Here is a 21,959-nt window from a genome sequence, read left to right on the forward strand (position 1 = left end):
CTCTGTAGTTACCCTTTCCAGTCCCTATTTTATTCATTTACTTACGACCAGCTCTCCAACCAAACCAAGAGTGACCGTTCGGAAACGTTTCGGTGTGTTTGCTTACCCTATCTCCAGCCCAGTAATTGCTCAGTTCCCACTTTCAACCCCCTATAAGTGATACCCAATGTGGTAGGCAAATTATATAGCTACAGGGTGAACCAAAGATATACTATAAAATAGCCAAAATTTATTGCAAAGGAATCAAAAAATTTTAATCAGATTAGATGTATCCGAAATGAAAATAATACGATACTTGTATTATTCTATTTATTACACAAAAAGTGAAGTTACGGAGAACTAATAGCAATGATCACCTAATATAAAACAAAGAAGTTGCTTAAGCAAAAAATAAAGAAAAGTCGAGAAATTGGTCCAGCTGATATCTGTAGGGAAGTGAGGACAGCTTTAGAAGAGACATAAAATCTGTTGTTGGCGCGATGTCTAAATAAAAAATAATTAAATCGCCCTTCACAGTTGCATAATATAAAATATAATGTTGAATTGCTGAAAACCAATGACTATATGTAAATAGGACTGTGACGCCACAAACTGTTCCACATTTAATAGGCACTTCTGGTTCTATTTTACTACATTCCTTTATATAGAAAAAATCAAAATTGTGTTATTAACACGTTGCGTATTTGTCAAAAAGTTGATTTGCTTATGATTATGATGTTGAAAGCTATACGAAGCTATATGAAGCTATACTATGTTTTCTATATTTTTACAATTTAAATAATATTTTTAAAATTGATAAAGTAATTTTATTATTTATGTATTATTTATATTTTAAACAAATTATATTATATTAAAATCTTAAAATATTTTAATGAATTATTACGTTTGCTCCTAACATCACCTGTTGACGTATTAACAAAACATACCTAGTTTATTTGGTATTTATGTCAAATTCAAACCAAATATTAAATTACATATAATAAAATATAAATAAATATCATTTGATAATAAATTTAATTATTATATAAAATAGGTAAATATGTTTAAAAATAATAATTGTATTTATATGAAATTATTTTAAAACAAGCAGTGTGTTAGAAAATTAAACAGATGATTAAATATTGTTATTAACTGGATGATATTTATGACTTTTAAATTTTGACAATCGTTGCAAATCGAATATTTTATTGATAAATATTCTTTTAATTTTTTGCTTCTCATTTAATGTCTGTATTTTGGTAATTATTAAGAACTGCTATTTTATGACGCTACCCGTGACGACGCGATCTTGTGGCGATAGTTCCGTGAACGCTCTCCTCAGCATTTTACTATAGAGAAAAAAGTAATACAACCCCAGTATAGAAGCTTCGCTTAAAAAAACTCTCTAAAATTAACTTTTTAATCACCGGATTGTATTGTACTAAAGGTAGATAACGTACACAGCAACTTAGCAGGAAGTAATTAGTAATTTTCGTAAAGCGCATCAAGTGCATATAAAAAAGGTAGAAAAGATATAATGACAATTAAGTTTAACCACACAAAAATTTTGATTTTAATTAAATCAGGAAATATGGAAAATGGAGTAGTTGCCAAACCCAACTATATTCAGACCTCACACACACACACATAATATAAAAAAAATAACAAAGCAACAATACCTTTGAAATATGTGTTGCCTACTCTACAGAAAGAATAAAATATATAAATAAATTTGTTCTCACAATAACCCTTTACAAGAAACTAAGGGACCAGAGGCCATTACACAAATAAATCGGAAGATACAAAAAATCAATGTAAACATGACATAACCTCTATTTTCTGACAGTTTTTCAATGGTCGATACAAACACAAATTAGATTTTTCACATTCAGTTTTCATTAGTGGTTGAAATGGTTACTTAATTGAATTATAAAGTGATTTAATATAGATTTGTGAGCTGTGATATATCAGAATGGGTAAGTCAAAAATCAGTTTATAATTTTTAAGTACTATTGATTTTAAAAGGTAAAAATTTCATATTTTCCTAGAAATCGAATATTAAGTATTATTAGGGAATAAAACATATATTTATATATCTATGTATACATTTTTATAATAATTCTTAAATTACTGGTAAATAACTCTTTAGTTGTGGATATTAAACGGTGTCTTTATGTCCAAAATTAGTATTCTATTTATAATTAATTTAGTAGTTTTTCATCGATTTTTTCCTTTAAAACTACACGCAACAGTTGTACATGATATATAAACCACAAGTAGGTATTCATTCATGATAACAAAGGAAACTAAAAAGAAGCAATATTTTGAATTTGGTAAACATTAACAAACAAAAATAATTAATTAATAGAGTATTTACTTAGTTACAAAACTAGATAATAGATGTGTAAAAATGGATTTATTTGTTCTACATGTAGATAGATACTGACGTGATATGCTATCCTGAATTATTTATGTTAGATTTTTATTGTGAACTGATGTATTAATGATATTGAATTTTTTAAATCTTTTATGAGTAACATACTAAAAAACAATGACATGTAGGAACTTCCACAGCAATTTAACTTTATCCCCTCAAAAAGCAAAATTGTTTAGGAGAAAGAAAAACACTTTCTCTGAAAAGACCAAGAGAAACAAAAATATTTCCGGAGTTTAAATTTTGTGTAATATAAAGATAGTAGAAGTTAATTTATCTAAAATAACCATGCCAGATATCCACAATATTTTGTAAATATGATTATTTAATACTTGAATAGTATTTCAGTTAAAATTAGATTGGTTAAAATATGTACTATTTTAATTCTAAATAAGATCTAAAAACGCAGCAATTATTCTAAAAACTAAGATATAATTCTAATATTAACATTAATTTACAAAAAATTCTGTTTTGTTTTTTTGGTTTAAACTGAAGTTTAGTCCTAGAACTTACATCAGATGGTAAAATTTGTCTTCGGACCTACCAAAAGATAAAACTTTCTTGTTGATAATCTTTTTTATGGTAGATACTGACATTAGGCTCATATTTCTGATATTAGATAATTGGTCATAGGATAGTAGGATCTTTTTTACTTTGATGAAAAAGTGTTGTATTATAAATTACTTTTTACTTTAAAATTAATATAAAAAAATCATTAGTGATAAAGCAAAACTTAAAGCACAATAGTTATATTTCAGTTTTAATCTGGATATTGACATGGAAGGCAAAAATTCTCTCCTCTTCTATTTCTTTTTAGTCAAACAATAGGCAGAATCAATTTGTGTGATCTCTTTCTGAAGTATTTTTGAAAATGATCACTACATATTCGATTTCAGAACTAAGAAGTGCATTAGCTACACAACTTTCTTGTTGTTTGATCCAATTCCACATCCATGGGAATAAATAATCACCTTTTTCTGTGCAAGGCAGATTTTATCCAGACGCTTGCTTTGATATGCAAGCAATAAATTTAATGGCACAATTTCGTCTTTAGTTCAATTTCAGCAGTAATACATGCAGTGGTGATCATCTAATAGAGTTGTAATTTGTTTTTGAAATAAAGTTTGCTGACATATAAAATTGAACAAAGCTTAACTGCCTGTACATTTATGATGAGTAAATAACCTCCTATTCCCAATCAATCATTATTATCATTGTTTCTTCACTTACAGTTCGTCATTTCTGTTGTGCTTATTTTGTAGGAACAGTAACAGCCACGTGACTTTTTGGGATTTTTAATAGAAATATTAATTTCAGATACTATGTTCCTAAAAATACAAATGAAAAGAAAAGACCTTCGTTTTTCGTCACAAAATTTTTTATATGAATTGTGAATCTACATAAAAAATTCACTATTTAAATTTCAAATGATTGTCCCAAGTAGGTACAGCTTTTTAGTATCTGCATAAAATAATGTGGCAGTCATTTGGTGATGAAGTTCTTTGTTATTATGGAAAAAATATAACTGTTTATTAAAATATAGATATTAACAAGTATATTATTAAAAAACATATTACTACAAATATTTACTTAATGCTCTTTATAAAACCTATATAAATAACTAAACTTACACCACATTTCACTTACCAAAACTTAATAAGTAACTATGCACTGTGATATTTCACAAATAAAAAAATAGATTACTCTGCATATTTAAGGTACCTGTGGTCTGATATTTTATGATGTGGTCTGAGTTAGAATTTCATCAACATTTTTGACAATTTTTAATGTGCCTTGGAACAATAATTGATAGCAAGCATATTAACTTTTGTGGATTTTTGTAATTATAAAGGACAGTTTAGTATAGTACTACTGGCAGTATCAAATGCTTTATATTAATTGCTATATATTAATGTAGGAGTAAATGGGAGAATCAGGGATGGTGGTGTATTCAGGGAATCCTCGCCCAAAAAAGCCATGGATAGAAATATACTTAGTTTTCCTCCCAAACAAAATTTACCAATGAGCAACATTGATGTGCCACATTTGCAATGATGCATTTCCCCCATCAGAACACATGATAAAACCTTATCCCACAAGAAATTTATCAAATGATAAAAGAATTTTTAATCATCGTTTGTCTCAAGCACAGAGAATTATTGGAAATGAATTTGGCATAATGTCCAATAGGTTTAGAGTGCTTTTATCAACAATAAATTTGAGCCCAGATAAGGTTGAAGCAATCACTCTTGCCTGTTGTGTCCTGCACAATTTTTTAATTTAAAAATTCAACATATGCAGAAACTGAGACAATGGATGCAAGTTTAATAAACGTATCTCAATCACAAATTCCTAATAGGCCAGCAGAAATTGCTTTATCTGTCAGAGATAAATTTAATAATTATTTAATAAAATACCTTCGCAAAATACATGTTTTATGTAATGTCTTAATTAAAATAGTATTGTACATGTACACATTTATATTTAATAAAACACAATTTTTACTACAATCTATTTTTTTTATTTTTTACCAATTAGATAAATAAATTACCTACTAATTTTTTAATCTAACTCTTCAAGTTGAGCTTGATTTTTATTTTTGAAAGTTTCTCCACATATTTTTCATAAATGGAGTTTTCATCTTACTATCTACTACTACTTATTGCAGATGCAATGCTGTATAAAGCATGTGATGCTTTATCAGTATCAGTTAATGATGGTTCCACTTTCTTCTTTTTTTATTTGGTGTCTCATACACTTCATCTAGAACTTCTTGAACCTCATTTGAAAGTGGTGATAAAATGCCATCATAACCTACTTCATATACTATGTTTAAATTATTACTTGTCGCAAAGAATATAGACGCATATAGAAGAACAGTTCAAATGGGCGATTTTGTTACAGTTATACTTCAAAACAATCCTTAAGAGGGCGACTGTATAAACTCAAACCGTGGCCGTTGGCTTAAAACCATCATGAAAGATATAGTTAGGAGGAAGTGGGAAAGGAGTATGAACGGAGCTACTTATTTAACTTGTGCATCCACGCTTAATCAACGCCATTGATTTGCAAACTGTCTTTTTTTTTTTGTTTTTTTACACAATAAAATCTTTATTTTTAATATATTAAATTGTTAAAGTTAAAAGTTAAAAAGGTATGAAATTTACAATATTTAAAGTATTGAATTAAACTTTGAATTAAAAATGGATTTGTTCTTACTCTACGAAAAACCGCCATGTAACTTTTTATTATACTGTTTTCTTGCCCAAAAATTTACGAAACATTTTAAAAAAATTTATATATTCAACCAAAAATTTAATTTTCTCAGGAATTTTCAATAAACTTTTTAGACTATTTTCGAAATTATTTCATTGAACAATTGTCCTGTTCAAAAAAAGTATTTAATCGAACTTTTTACTAAATTTTGAAATTTTCCATTTCGCCGAAACTTCCAAACTTCCATTTCATCCATAATCTTTTAATAACAACAAAAAGCATTCCTGAATTATTTTTGAAATATTTAACAGTAACTTTTAATGAATAGTCTATGTGACAGTTTTTACGCTGTATGGGTACTATTTAATTTTGTTTTAAAATAACAACTGCTAGTAAAACATAATTTTAACAATGAATAAATATTGGTGAAATTATTACAATATAGTCTTAAATTGATTTATACTTAATTGAAAATAAACTGATAACAATAATTAAAATTAAAATACATTTTATGTATAATTTTATGACATTTACTAAAATATAATCTTCATAATTGATTTTTTTATTCATATATGAATGAATGAATAAATTATTGGTTTTAAAAATAAAGCCAAACGTTAACTTAGTGTTTAATTACTACATAGTATATTCAACTAAATAATATTCTTTTCATTATATATATTTAACCTAGATACTACCGACATTTGTTAAAACAAATGTTAAAGAGATATTGAAAAACAAAAAAAGTAAAATAAAAATATATGAGAAATTATAAACGTTTTAAAGGTAAGAATAGTAGATAGTTTAAAAACCTTTTATGTGTAAATATTGCTGCTCTTAGCTAATATTAATTTGGTTATAACAATGTTAATAATGATTAATTAATTTGTAATAATAGGCAAGTTATTACTCAGCGGGAACGAAGCGAGAATTATAGCATACCAACTAGATCAGGAAGCAAACAGGTGTTATCATGGTCTATCAAAGTACTTAGCTAACAAACGTCTATCTCAAAAAACTCGTATAAGGCTGTATAGAACACTGATAGTCCCCGTTCTCACATATGGATCAGAGGCATGGACGCTAACTAAAACAGATGAATCCGCTCTATCGATTTTTGAAAGAAAGGTGCTACGCAAGATATTCGGACCGGTCTGTGAGAACGGAATATGGAGGCGTAGATATAACTTTGAACTGCAGAATATCTACAAGCACACGTTTGGTGCGAAAGATATTACCACTATAATTAAGCGAAACCGCCTGCAGTTGGCAGAACATTTAGCCCGGGCCCCTGAATCGAACATGATAAAACAGATTCTAACAGCGCAACCCGTGGGAATGAGAAGACGGGGTAGACCAAAGCTGAGGTGGATGGACGGGTAACACAAGATACCGAGAAGATCGGAGTCGGCAACTGGAAAATGCAAGCAATGCACAGAACAGAATGGCGTAGAAAGCTTGAGAAGGTCGAGGCCCTCTAAGAGCTGTAGCACCAAGATGATGATGATGAACAAGATCAGGAATTGTTTTTTGATCCAAACGCCTTACAATTTTTTGAGCTTTCTCTCCCGGTAATTGATTTTATTTATAATTTATTAGAAGAGAGTTTTAATTATATTATTTTTTGTAGATTTGTACATATTTAAATTAAACATTAGAATAATAATATTTTTTCTAATAAGATTCGTTTATTAAAAGTTAAAATAATATTTTATTTTCTTCAAAAAATTTTATAAAATGAAAAAATTTAATGCTATTCTACGACCACGCGGCATCTACATAATATAAAAATATCTAAAGTTGCATTTGTTGCCCCACTCTTTCTTATTTTAGAAGCAGTAACAGCGCTGACATGACCGTGGTACAAATAAGGAATTAAAATCATGATCAACTTCTGATTGTTTTGTGTATAACCTTTGCCAACGCCAAAAGATGACAGTGAAAGATTCTTCTATATGCGTCTATTCTTTGCTTGAAGTACTGGCTGTTTCATTTATATCAAATGATGAGACTGCCCTTCTAATTGTCAAGAATTCATTTAAAAACTGAAGCTTACTGTTGTACCATAGTTTTGGAACATATATCTGTACATATTACTTACAAATTCTGTAATGTATTTTACTTCATTTACTCCAGCACCACTTTTTTGAGATTCCAAAACTTTTCTTCGTTCTGCACTATAAGTATTTCGGATTCCGTTCCACTTCCTTTGTATATCTGAAATTAGCTTTTGAATAATTTCGCTCAAATGATTTAGTGCCACATTTCTCTTCTGTTTATTATGGTAGTCTTTGTGTTTAACATTAAATAAACATGGATTTGATTCATAACCTTCTATTAAATGTTTATTAAATATTTTCCGTTGACCAAGACATTTCTATTATTTATGTATTTTAATATAAATATGAAACACAACTTTTAGATCAAAACAAAAACAAGTTAACCTTAAAAAAACCAATGTGACGCTATGGTCAAAGAATATAGACACATACCAAAGAATAGAATATAGACGCATATGCGTCTATATTCTTTGCGCATACTATGGTATAATATGCGTCTATCCGCGAGGAACCGCAAAGTGGGCGACGCCTGGTGGTAGATTTCAAAAGCATCCACTTCGGGAAAACCTTGAAATTGCCATTAATTTGTATACATATTAGCGACCGGTTTATATTGTAATTAACAATGACTTCCACTTCAAAAAACTATTGCAGTGTTTCTCAATGTTCATCCTATTATAATTCACAACAAAAAATTCCATATATAAAAGTTTGGCAATGCATTTGGCGAATCGGCAAACGTGTAACCAAGTACATGACTATGTGCAATTTACATTTTACTGAGAACGATTACTTTCCAAGTAAGTGTTGATTAAAATATTATTTATATTTTAATATATTTATATTTAATTTACTTTATAGTAACACCTGAAACTAAATTGAGAAGACTGAAGAAAGATGCTGTTCCATCAGCTAAATTGCCCCAAAGGTCTCATGAAGTTATTAGTAGAAAACATAAGGCGTAATTTACAAAATATAACGTGGCCAGCTCCAAAAACTGCCTCACCCTCAACTAAAGATCTCTGTCGACCTTGCAACCACCAAAAATAATTGAGACAATATAAATTTTACTTTCCGTGTTTCAGACATACTGTAAAAAAAACAAACATTTAATTTTATTTTTATTCAGGTTTGGGAGTCAATTGCCGTATGTATAAACTCGAATCACAAACAAATAAACTTTGAAGAACGTACTCCAACTTTTACTTTCGCAAAACACACGTGTAAATGATTTATATTAAACGTTTTATAGCTTCGAGATCAAATGACAAAATTATTTGTTTTCCCGAAGTTATCGTCCATCTTTGAAATCTTGAGCGCCCCCTCTCGGAATTGGCTCTCGCGAATATTCTTTGGTATGGTATAACCTAAATAACCTAACTGCGCGTGTCTGTGTACATAGTGTACTAATAATTGGTATTAAAAATAGTTCTAATTTATATACCATTTTTTGTTAACAAATTTTATTTTCTGTTTTACATTGTGCCAAAACTTAGTATAAAACAAACTGCATCAGTGATGAGCTTCACGATTTGCTGCATCAAGTTTAGTAGTCCCCGTAGCCACAGAGTCAGCAACAAATCCATTCAACTATCGCCTATAAGCTCGAAAACCAATATATCAACAAATGTCGTTTACAACTGAAGCATCTGGTCAACAGTTCATCGTAAAAATCAGATATGTCGCTACTATAGCAATAGGACAACATAGAATTGTATCTAGTTTGAATGAAAATTGTATAGATGCCTATAAAACAACTGTTTTGGATTAACTCAAAGTCCAAAAAATGCTTTCAGAAGTAGTTCTAACGTAGGTAAAAACATTTTGATGTTACATCATAATTAGTTTGTCAAAATATTATAAATAATTGAGATAAATTAAAGCGAACCATCTAACATTCAGCCCTAATTTGGCTTTAATTAATTTTAAAAATAAATTACAATGTCAAAGTTTCTCGATTTCTCGACCAGCGTTTCATGTATGTCAAATTCTAAAGTTTGTATAAAATTGATTCAAACGAACCGATTACACCCGCCCATTAATCGTTTTAGAGAATATTGACCTAGTATTTAAATATAAGTTTGTTTTAGATGATAAATATTTGTTTTTTTTTATAATAGAACAATTCTAGGAATGAGGAATAAACTACTTGACATATATCGTACTTTTACTGTTCTCAGTTATTCCCTGGTGTATACAGTACATAAATTATGAAATATATCCTGTTGGATATTCCTGTTGGATTCTGCTTTCGTCCACTTTCGAATCATTTCTGTTATCGATTGAGAGCACACTGTATAGAACGGTAAATGATCAGTTAGGAACTGGCAACTACATATATGGAAATAAGGGTAAAAGGGTACACAAGACATCTTACAATTTTAAATTTTGTTGTAAAATAATTTTTTTAGTTAGTTATAGTTTTTTTATAGTTAGTTTAGTTTATAGTTAGTTTTAGTTTTTTTTGACTTTGTCAATGTGTTTCCATTCCTATCCAATTTACTATTTTTACTGGGAATAAGCCACAATTTTACTTTAAAATAAGTTTATTTGAAGTTTCGAATTCCATTTCGGAGTATTTTAAGAACGGTTTCCAAAGTCGAAATCGAAACGTCACACAAACTTATTTTAACCATTTCAGTCCACTTTTTTAGTTAAATTAACGGAGATGAAATCATAATTTCTGAGCTTTTTTTGTATATAGTTAGGTAACTTAAACAGGTTTGCATAAGATTTTTTTCTTAATTATGACATTGAAATATGGGACATATGTGTCCCATTGGCATTGTTAACTGGGACATATCCCAGTGGTATCTTAAGAAAAAAGGTCTAAGTGTACTTAAACCTTTATTTTACATAATTTTACAGTTTTAAGTGTGGTATGGCGTAAAGCAATTTCTGAAAGTTGGAACATTCTGCACAGAGTTGAAATTCGTTTTTCTATTTTCTAGCTCTTTAGCTAGAGATATTAAAAATTCAAGAAAAGGTATTTTTTTCGATGAAGATCGTTGTAGATTACCCAACTGTTTACAACAGCAACCAAAACTAGTCCTTTTTTCACCATTTTCCCGATCTGCGATCCATGTCTTATAAACCTTCCATTTGCTTCGCCTAATCCACTCCTCCCATAAAATTGTTGTAGAAGGTAATTGCCCCTGGACAGGCAACATCTTTTCTGACTACATGCTTATCAAGGCGCATACAAGGCGCACATAGGACCATCTCCGTGACAGTCACTAAGAATTAGGACTTTTTTGGTATCTTGGACTATCCTGGCCACTTCGCACAAATTATACCATATTTATTTCCAACAAACCTAGAGATTCTCCTCTAATCAATTTTTGTGCTAAGTTTTGGTAGATTTTTCTTGTTTGCAATAACCGTTCCTACAGATGGAAATGGAATCTCTTTCATGAGCTTCACTGAGCAGAAAAATCTGTCAAAGCATAGTACTACGTCTTTTGAATTTATTATACTAGCTAATTTATGCATGACTCTCTCACGAAGCGCTCTATCAACTTGTCCGTCTTTCTTCCCAGCATACACATTTATGTCATCGGTTTAACCAGTGAAAGCGTCATTTCTTACCCATATTTTAGTGTCCCTTTTGACAGGCTTCATCGGTAATCCAGACGAAAAATCAAGATTTGAATAGTTCAAAAGCATTATCCACCGAAGAACTATTAAAAATTGAATACAACAGCATTTTTTCCAAAACAAATCAAGGCGGTTCGAAAAGATTGGCAAGCAACAAATGGCTGGTAAGAAATTCATTAAACGAAAATTTATGCCCAGTTAAATTATTTTTGAAATTAATTGGAAGAAAGGGGACCAACGATTTTATCAGACAGACTCTTTCTTACCGTTCACCCCAACTGGAAGGATGGATCTTGGTTCAAAAACTGTACACTTAGAATCAACACCGTATCTAAGTGGACAAAAATGTCAGCTGAAAAAATTGGAATAGACACAAAAAACATAAAATAACAAACCATTCTCATCGATTTTCAGCTGTGTCAGCCTTGTTCAAGCAATGTGTTTCTGAACAGGATTTAATTAAATAAACGGGTCACTCAAATGAAAGCTCTCTAAAACTATATCTGCAGCTGGATTCGTCACCACAAGTTGATCGAAAATCTCAGAAGCTGGACCTTCGAGTTCCCAAATGCTACAGGTCAATTATACATAAAATCATGCTTTGGTAGAAAAGAATGGGCAAACTACTATAGCTTATAATAATTGTACATTTAATAGTTAACAAATAAATAAAGATTGTTTCGTTGATATGGTGCATTAATTGTCTCGTGAAATAGTCTTGTCGAATAACATTCGAGAGAAAATTGTTTACCGGCCAAATTTTCTTCGGGTTTTATATAAGTTTGTTGCCCTCTGGCAATTTTCGCTTATGAAATTTTGACAAAATCACTCTACTGACATATCTTGATTTAACTGTTAAAATTTAATTCGCGAAAATTGCCAGGCAACAAACTTTCATACCAGTTGAAAATATTGCCGGCAAAATTTTCTCTCTTTTGATATTACATATATATGAAAAATTTAACTATTTTTCCAGGATTATCCGTTTTTTCTGGTAGGTGAAAATAGCACAGTTCTTATTATTTCATCGAGCTATCGCAATTTGCAAACAATCAAGCTTATGTGGGCAATAGAAATGGAGATATTGTAAATTTTTTCAGCGCGTTCCAATTTAGTTCGAAACAAGTTCCATGCTAAAAAAAAACTGAGCTCCAACAGGCGGTATTTTACGAGTATCATCATACGGTTATACATTTTTACTCCTGTTCGACATATGCCATCTATAAAATGGATCATAAAATTTAGAACTTCGTTTATAACTCTATTTAATCTTCACCTCTTAATGTTAATAAACAATGGAAATAATATGATTTGAAGAAAACAATTGCCATTTTGGTTCCTATTGGTCATAGATGGTTCGTTCTTTTAGATTGTGTTTTGTCACCATCTTTTCAGTGAGCCTACTTACAAGCACGTGATATAAAAAATATCAAAGTTATTATAAATGTTTATAACCTAAAAGCGTAAAAGTCAGTTCTTTTTCAAGCGATTATTTTAATAATAATTTTGACAAAATGGTGAAATTTTTTTAATATATCTTTAAAATAATGACTCAAAGAATCTATTACGATCTGCTAAATACCTTTAGAGTCACTATTTGGTCAAGTTGAGTTGTTTAACTAATCCCTCTCCGAAATAAACGATCACACCACTATCACAATATATTATTACAGTTTCTATAAAAGTATTATAAAACTAAAAATATTCGAAAAACAACAAACGTAAACAAACATAATATACGATCTGTCAAAAGTGTCAAAACAATCTTAACAATATGGCCGAAGTGAGGTCGTTTTTAGTCACGTGATGCCCTCTCCATAGATTCTAACTCGATGGCTATCCCTCATATACCTGCCTGAACCTTCAAAAACCTGTATAAAATTTGGTTAGCTTTTTTTTTCTTTACTGACCTACTAACCAAATATCAGTCTTGACGTGTATGTCATACACCACAAACAGGTGCATAACCTCAGAATTTTCATTTTTAATAATTTTTTAAAAGTATTATCGGATACGTCAAAAATAAATATAAAATGATATTTTCTTTACATCCAATTGTGGTTTAACCCATACAAACATAACATTTAGCTCTAAAATACTATGAAACAGTTAAAAAACAATTACTAATAGGTTTTTGTCGTTTTAACTGGCCTACAAGTCCCTCTGACATCTTGCTATGTGTCAAGGTTATGCATTACATGGCGCCGGAATCTAAATTTCTTTTTGGCGTATATACTACAAAGGGTCTGAGTTTGCTACTGATGAAGTATTGGCCATCGTCCAATTTTTCTTTGACTGTTTAGAAGAAATAAACGATTTTAGTTCTAAGATTATTGTGGTTTAAATTTAAAGTTTTGATAATGACACATACTTGTTGTTTATATTATTGGAAACATTATTTTAATTTTTGAAAATCTTCACCTCTGTGAAACGAGGAATAGAGGTTTGAAACCAAAGATTCACGATGAATGTTAGGGTTCAGCTGTTCATAAAACCTAAATTTCAATTGAGACATTCGTTCAGCATAGAGCAATTTGGCAATTAGTCTGCTTTGACAGTAGGGTAGAACTGGGTTTAAAAACCCGCGAGCATAAATGTCCACTATAAGTATCTTAAGATAACGAGGTATCACTGGCAGCCGAGCAACATTACTAGCACGAAATATACGAAAGCGTCCCAAAATTTTAATGTAAGTAAATTTTTTCGTAATTTATAACCTGTAAAACAATTACACACGGTTGAGGCAGAAAGATGTACTGTGGACCTTTTGGCCCATATTGAACTTTTTTTCTTTTTTTTAGTATGCGCAAGCAAGTATGATCGTGACACTAAATCTGTAGAGGTAATGCAACTAGCTGCAAGTTGATGCAGGAAATTTATTTATCAATGAAAATAAATAATTAATCCAAGTATGCCATGATTTTGAATTAAGTAAAATTTCGCTGTCAAGATTTATTAAGAGAATGACTAATTATACAAAGATAGTTTAAAAATGCCTTTAGTAGGTACACAATGATTAGCCAGAATCAGCGTAAATAGAGAATGTTGTTTTCCTAAAGCAGGTACTTTGATAAATTTTATTAATAAAATTTTTAACAAATATTTTTCAAACTTTGTAGTAACCTAAATACAAAACTACTTCTTACCAAAAATGTTATAACGATATTATCACTAAAGTATTATGATGTTAGAGCTCATATTCCCTTATTCAATATTTGATTCGGTTTTTCCGTGGCAGAAATTGCTAGTGATATATTTCGTAAAGAAGAAGCATAGCTGAGATGGCATGGCCTTATGGTTAGAATGTATCACCAGTGGAACAAGTATGTCAAACGAGAAAAAACTTCAAAAGACCAAAAGACAGGTTCATGAACACGTGGGATAATGAAATATTCTCTTCCCTAGACAAAAGAGAGCAGAGAACAATTCAAAAAGTTAGCAAGAAAAAAGAAAATATTTAGGAAGTTCGTAGACAAAATTTGAAGAAGGCAGATATAATGAGGGATGGACACAAAAAATTATCGACAAGATTCATCATCATCATCCAGCCTTCTGCATCCAAAGTTGAACATAGGCCTCTCCTAATTTCTTCCAGTTCTGTCGGTCTTAAGCTTCCTGCAGCCAATTCCCAGCGATTCTTCTGACGTCATCTGTCCTTCGTGTAGGTGGTCTACCTCTGTCTTTTCTGTCAGCTCGTGGTATCCACACTGTCATTTTTTTGGGTCCACCGCCCGTCATTCATTATGGCCACATGGCCCGTCCAGTTCCATTTTAGCCATGCTATGCTTGTCCTTCGTCTTCTTCGTTTCTAACTCGTCTCTGAGAGTTAGTCCAAGTAGCGAGCATTGAAATTAACTGAAATGTCATTAATCCATTCCAGTCTCCAAAAAACACGTTAGTTGTTTTTGTTAAGTGTTTTTAAATACGAAAAATGTATCTAAAAGAAGAAACATTTATTTATAAGTAACAAAAAATACATTCATATTCTCTAAAACATAAGAAAAAGTGAAGTACTTACGGAAGCTCTTAATTTTCGTCAGTGGTCTTCGCTTTTTTCGTCACACTTTGTACATTTTCATCTGCAGATCGTTTAAAAAACTATCCAAGGAGGTTTGTTTCTTCCTCTCTTTCAGAATACTGCGGAAATCTGTTAGGCAAGTTTCGTTAAACAACACCGATGTACGACCAGTTGTGACTTTTTCGGGGTGATTTTTATCCAGAATGCTGCAACTTTCTCCCACATTCCCAGGATCTTCTTTATATCTCTTGTAGAGACAACGTTTTCCAATTCTGGCTCTTCTTCAAAACTAATTCTTCGTTGAACCACCGTAGGCTGCTGCGAATACTCCTCGATTGTCAGCTCCTCAGACTGTTCCTTGACAAGTTCGTTCACATCTCTTTCATCCTCCTATAAACCCATGGATTTTCCAAGAGAAACAATCTCATCTACCACTGACAGTTCGGGTTCCAGTTCTTCGCAGGCCCTTTCATCTACAGTCTCAGGTCACAGCTTCTTCCATGCAGAGGTTAAGGTCCTTGTTGTAACACCTAGCCAGGTCTGCTCAATAATTGTTAGGCATATTACTATGTTAAAGTGGTCCTTCCAGAAGTCTCGAAGGGTAAGGTTTGTGTTAACCGTCACCTCAAAGCAGCGCCAAAAAATGTGCTTGGTATACAACTGCTTAAAATTAGAAATCACTTGCTGATCCACGGGCTGCAACCTAGGAGTAGTGTTGGCTGGTAGGTAGAGAATCTTTATAAACTTGAACTCTTGGAGTAAATCATCTTCGACATTTGGTGGGTGAGCAGGGGCATTATCGAAGGCAAGAAGGATTTGCATGGATAGGTTGTTTTGCTGTAGATATTTTTTAACAGAAGGGGCAAACACCAGGTTTATCCAATCCACAAAGAATTGTTTGGTGACCCACGCCTTTGGATTTGCCCTCCACATAACTGGCAGTTTCTCTTTTAAAACCTTATGTGACTTAAAGGCTCTGGGATTTTCTGAATGGTACAGTAGAAGAGGTTTGATTTTACAGTCGCCACTTGCATTGGCGCAAAGTAGTAGAATTAATCTATCTTTCATGGGTTGTAACCTGGCATCGTCTTCTCCTCTGCCGTTATGTAAGTCCTATTCGGCATCTTTTTCCAGAAAAGCCCTGTCTCGTCACAATTGAAGAATTGTTGGGGGATGTATCCTTTGGCTTTTATTAGTTCGGAAAACGTTTTGCATCCGAACGGATGCTTTTACATCCGAATTTGCTGCTTCACTACGCCTGACGACGGAGTGAATGCCGGTCCTTTTTCTAAAGTTGTCAAGCCAGCCCCGACTGGCTTTAAACGAGTCTTCCGATTCATTATTTGTGGAATTGTTGTGTGGGATCTGCTTCAGCAAATCTTCGTAAATCGCTCGTGCCTTCTCACATATGATGCTTTGTGTTAAGGTTCCTCCTTGAAGCTGCTTTTCTGTCACCCACACCATTAGTAGTTTCTCCATCTTTTCATGGAGAGAAGGCCGAAGCTTCGAAATTATTGTAACGCCACTTTGCTGGCGTTGTACCATTTATCACCTCCTTCCGTTTAAGTACAGTACATATCATTGATGTGGTACGCCCGTACATCATCGCCAAGTCAGTTACTCGTACACCTTGCTCATGTTTTTCAATGATTTCACGTTTTAGTTCAATAGACACCATCTTCTTCTTCGAACCCATGGTTTTAAATTTACCATTATAACCATTTAATTTGTTGGTCCAAGTAATGGTCACGTACAGACCCGTAAAATGATCTTTATGGCGAGGCCGTAAAGATCTATTACCAGTAAAACTACCTTTTATTTACAAAGCAAATTAGAAGTAGTCAAATAAGAGGTATGAATTTGAATGAAAATCGAGTCCTCGTATCTCAATTCTTTCTCTCATCTCAAAGCACATTATCGCTCGCTGGTAGCTCGTATCTCAAAACACTCATATATTAGGGCGCTCGTATATCTAGGTACCACTGTGCTTGATAAAACCAAAAAACATACTGACTCAATGCTTTGAAGTCTGCTAAGTTATATCGAAGGAATATCTTTTGACAGCTCCATGGTCCTAAAATACATATTTGGTGCTGTACCCTCCAATGTAAAATATAATTCTCATTCCAATAATTGTGGTTTAATCCTATATAAAATAATATATTATATATACCTAGTATTTGGAGACATATCGAAATTTTTGCCCTTCATTAGGAAGTGCAACTTCGGCCGCTTTGTATACCATTAGTTTTCTTTTAACATTAAAACATTTCTAATGAAAACATTTCAATATTGTACCAAACGTCAAATGATAAAGAATTAACGGGCAGTATGCAACAACTGAAGTGATATGATGAAGCGCAAAAACAAAGATTTATTTTTCTATCGGCCTTTTCTTACGATAAAGAAATACTGTAGACTGTAGACCAATATACAGCTAATTGCACGAAATTTGTAAAGAAAACATAGAGTGTCTGGTTACTTCTGTCATTAGGTATACAAATAGAACTGTTAATTACACTCTTAATCTCAAACCAAATTTAAGTTTAAGGATTATAAATTAAATGGATCAATTACTTTTAAAATTGTTCGTATCTGTACGCATTGAGGATTTTTTTTTATATCGCAATTTCCAACATTTTCCGATAAATTAACCCGAAGAAAAATCCCAGTGCTTATTCAATCCACTTAACTCTCCCTTTTTATGGATTTTTCTGGGAAATAAATTACGTTTCTTTTATAAGTGACTTTAGGTTGGTGTAACGTTTCTTTGTTTCTTATTTAGTCATCATTCAATACTATTTCGCTGACGTCATAATTTACTTTAACCGGTTCATTACGTAAAAAAAGAATATAGTAGCACCTAAACTATAGTCAAAAACTAACAAAATGTTACAATTTTAAAACAAATTAGCTCTATTGAAAACAATTGATTGTTTAACTGTGTAACTCCCGCATCGGGTAAGTCCGAATCGGGTAACTGATGACAACGTTGTATTGGTCAGTTTATAGCAAAAAAAAAGGATTTTAATTTTACCATTAGTTTACTCAGATCTATTGCCATAATCATATAGTATTATCTGATTGTTTTTGCAAACGAATACCAGAGATTCCTCAGATAATTTTAAGACAATTTAACCCAAGTCTCCTAGTCCGAAAATGCTACCTAAAGGAGCTAGAGCTCTTTGAAGATAGTGTTGTGAATTTATTAATTGTTATGTCTTTAATTTATTATGTCTTTATCAAAAGGTTCTTATCTTAATTTATTAAAAAGCACAATAACTGATATTAGTTTATTTATCACTAAACATACATAATTTATTAGTAGGCGAGCGTAACAACAATATCGCGAGCGCGAATCTTCTTTATTAACTGCCCCTTCAATTAGAGTTCCGTTATTATATACCAGTGCCGTTATCTCGACAAGTCTAAAACCTTCGATGGCGAAACAGTAAAGGCAAACTGGATTTCCCTCGCATCGGTTCGAACTCATTCTGGAAGGTCATTCAGGTAAATCGAAGCCTCTCGTAAAATCTAAAACATATTAGCATTAGTCATCATATATTTTACAGTTATTTTTTTAGGCCAGGATATTTATCGTAACAATAGCTACTTATAATTAGTTTTTTTTAATACCTTCAGAACGCTTTTATTTAGAAAAACAAAAACTGTTACGATTATTTATCCTCCAGAGTTAAATATATTCCAATAATTGTCAATGTATAGTACCGGTCATAGGCGTCCGTTTTGGGTAGGTCAACGGTTATTTTAACGAATAACTTTTTTGTTTTTAACTCTTAAGCATTCTTGGTACTAGATTATTAGATTTTTAGGTATTCTAGTACTAAAAGGTACTCTTATTTTAAGTCGGTAAAATACACCGTTTTCGAGAAAATTGGATTTGAAAATTTTTCGTTTTTATGTCATGAAAATTAAATGAATATTTTTTGTACTAGTTAGTTGGCTGTGAATTGTCAACAGAAGTTTAACCTACGTCTTTCATTGTCAAGTTGTTGTCAGTTCGTGAAGTTTCTCTTTTAGTTTTTATTTTGTGGCATTCAAACACAACAATTTCGATTCAACAAAAATGGTTTTTACTAATGAGCAATACGCTGATATACATTTAGTTTATTGCGAAATGAGGTGTAATGCTCGAGCAGTAATTTAGATACGCAAAAAAATTTCCCGATGGAAAATTTATAAATTAGCGTTCGAAGACTATCTGCCATGTATCCCACAATTTCAAAATATTCTGCAGGAAATATCTTACACAACGAAAATTTATATCCTTTCCAATAAAGGTACAAGCACTGCTACAAGAAGATTTTGCTGCCCGTGAAGAAGTCGCTATTTGCTTACAAAATCATAAAAATCAAAATGAAGATTTTTTCAGATACATTTTCAGATCACAAAAAATGGAAATATTAATTAATATCATCATCATCATTTTGGCTTTACAACCCTGTGTGGGTCCTAGCCTCCCCAAGAATTTTTCTCCAGTCATCCCTATCCATCGCCTTCCTCCGCCAAGCACATATTTCCATATTTCTCATGTCTTCATCGATGTTATCTAGGAATCTTGTTCTGGGTCTTCCTCTTCTTCTTTGACCAATAGGTCTATCAAGGAGCGTTTTTCTAGCTGCGTCGGTTTGCTCCATCCGCATTACATGGCCTACCCACCTCAGACGTCCTATCTTTATGTGTTTTACGATATCTGGTTCCTGGTATATCCTATAGAGTTCGAAGTTGTATCGTCTTCTCCAGACACCATTTTCATTTACCGCTCCATAGATGCGCCTTAGTATTTTTCTTTCGAAACATCCTAACATGTTTTCATTGCTTTTTGTTAAAGTCCAGGTTTCTGAACCATATGTTAGGACTGGGCGTATTATTGTTTTGTAGAGTTTTACTTTTGTATTTCTTGATATAACTGTAGATTTAAAAAGGAGATTAAGCCCAAAATAGCATCTATTAGCCATGCAAATTTTGCGGTTTATCTCTGCGGTAGTGTCATTTTCCGTATTGATGAGCGTTCCCAGGTATACAAATTCGTTAACTGCTTCGATGACGTCATTTTCTATAACAAGTGGCCGTAGTGTTTGTGGTTGCGTACCTATTTTCATGTATTTTGTTTTATTGGTGTTTTAATTAATATAATGCACATTATTATTCGTACGTTGGTGACAATCCCCACGTTGTTCAAGAATTTAAGCATCAGTACAGGTTTAGCATAAACGTCTGGATAGGAGTAGTTGACGATTATCTACTTGGGCACGTTGAATTGCCTGTTTGTTTTATGGTGCTGATTATTTACATTTCCTGCAATATGTATTACCTGGTTTGTTAAATGATCTGTCTTTAAATTTTCGGCAAAGCTTATGGTTCTTACATGACGGCTGTCCGGCCAACTTCCAGGACTGTACGAGACTTTCTTGATAATAACTACAAAGACCACTGGATTGGAAGAGCTGGTCTAGTTGCTTCTCCAGAAAGGTCACCGGATTTGAGGATATATATAAAAGCATTTGTTTATTCCGTTCCGATACAAAATCGTGCACAACTCTGGCTAAGGATACAAGATGCTTGCAACCATTTTAGAAATAACTTTGAAATTTTTGAAAAAATTCGGCGTTCTCTGACCAAAATGGAAAATGTATGCATAGAGACTAATGGTCATCACATTGAACATCTTTTGTTACTATCTACATTTAATACTTGTTCTTTGGTGTTACTCGTAGTTTCGTTCCATCGTAATAAATAGTTTGTTTTTAAAAACCCTTAAATAAAATTTTGTTTCAAATTGATTGTTTGCTTCTTTACCCAAGGTTTTTTTACGAATAGTGTGGTGCATTTATTAAAAAAAGGGTAAATGATAAAATTAATTAAGGTATCTACTAATTTAACTTTTATGGCCAAAAAACGAAAAATTTTCAAATCGATTTTTCTATAAAACGGTGTATTCTACAGACTTAAAGTAAGAGTACCTTTTAGTACTAGAATTCCCGAAAATGTCATAATCTGGTATCTCGAATACTTAAAAATTAAAGACAAAAAAGTTATACGTTAAAATAACCGTTGACCTACCCAAAACGGACGCCTATGAACGGAACTAGCATTCGCAATTAATGCAATCGATTTAACTCTGGAGGATAAATAATCGTACCAGTTTTCGTTTTTCTAAATAGGAGCTTTCTGGAGATATTAAGAAAAAACTACATAGAAGGCGCCATCTTCAAAGAGCTCTAGCTCTCTTAGGAAGCATTTTCGGACTAGATGAATTGGGTTATATCGTCTTAAAATTATCTGAGGAATCTTCGGTTTTCGTTTTTCAGGAAAGTTCCTAGACACCCTGTAAGAGTTTTATTATACAGGGTGTTTCAAAAAGGTATGTCATAAATTAAATCACGCATTCCGGGGACAAAAATAAATTGATTGAATCCAACTTACCTTAGTACAAAAGTGTACACAAAAAAAGTTACAGCCCTTTGAAGTTACAAAATAAAAATTGTTTTTTTTGCATTATCTCCTAAACTACTTGACATTTTGTAATAAAAATGGATACGTTACTTTCTTGTTCTGAAAGCATTTTTCATAAAAAAGAAACAACAAAATGTAAGCGCACAGAAAAATTTTAAGGGGGGTGTGCAGCCCTAAA

At 31.9% G+C, this 21,959-nt stretch overlaps 1 protein-coding gene across 1 annotated transcript in view; it reads left to right on the top strand.

Annotated features, from left to right (window-relative positions):
• Window positions 1-1,786: 1,786 nt before the first annotated feature.
• Window positions 1,787-21,959, top strand: part of LOC140437409 (cholesterol transporter ABCA5-like) — a 150,315-nt gene continuing 130,142 nt past the window's right edge. The window contains exon 1 of the mRNA XM_072526920.1: window positions 1,787-1,955. Coding sequence (XP_072383021.1) covers window positions 1,952-1,955 — 4 coding nt within the window. The 5' untranslated portion in view covers window positions 1,787-1,951. The remainder of the gene's footprint in view (window positions 1,956-21,959) is intronic.

This window comes from Diabrotica undecimpunctata, chromosome 3 (assembly GCF_040954645.1).
Source record: "Diabrotica undecimpunctata isolate CICGRU chromosome 3, icDiaUnde3, whole genome shotgun sequence".
Lineage (NCBI taxonomy): Eukaryota > Metazoa > Arthropoda > Insecta > Coleoptera > Chrysomelidae > Diabrotica > Diabrotica undecimpunctata.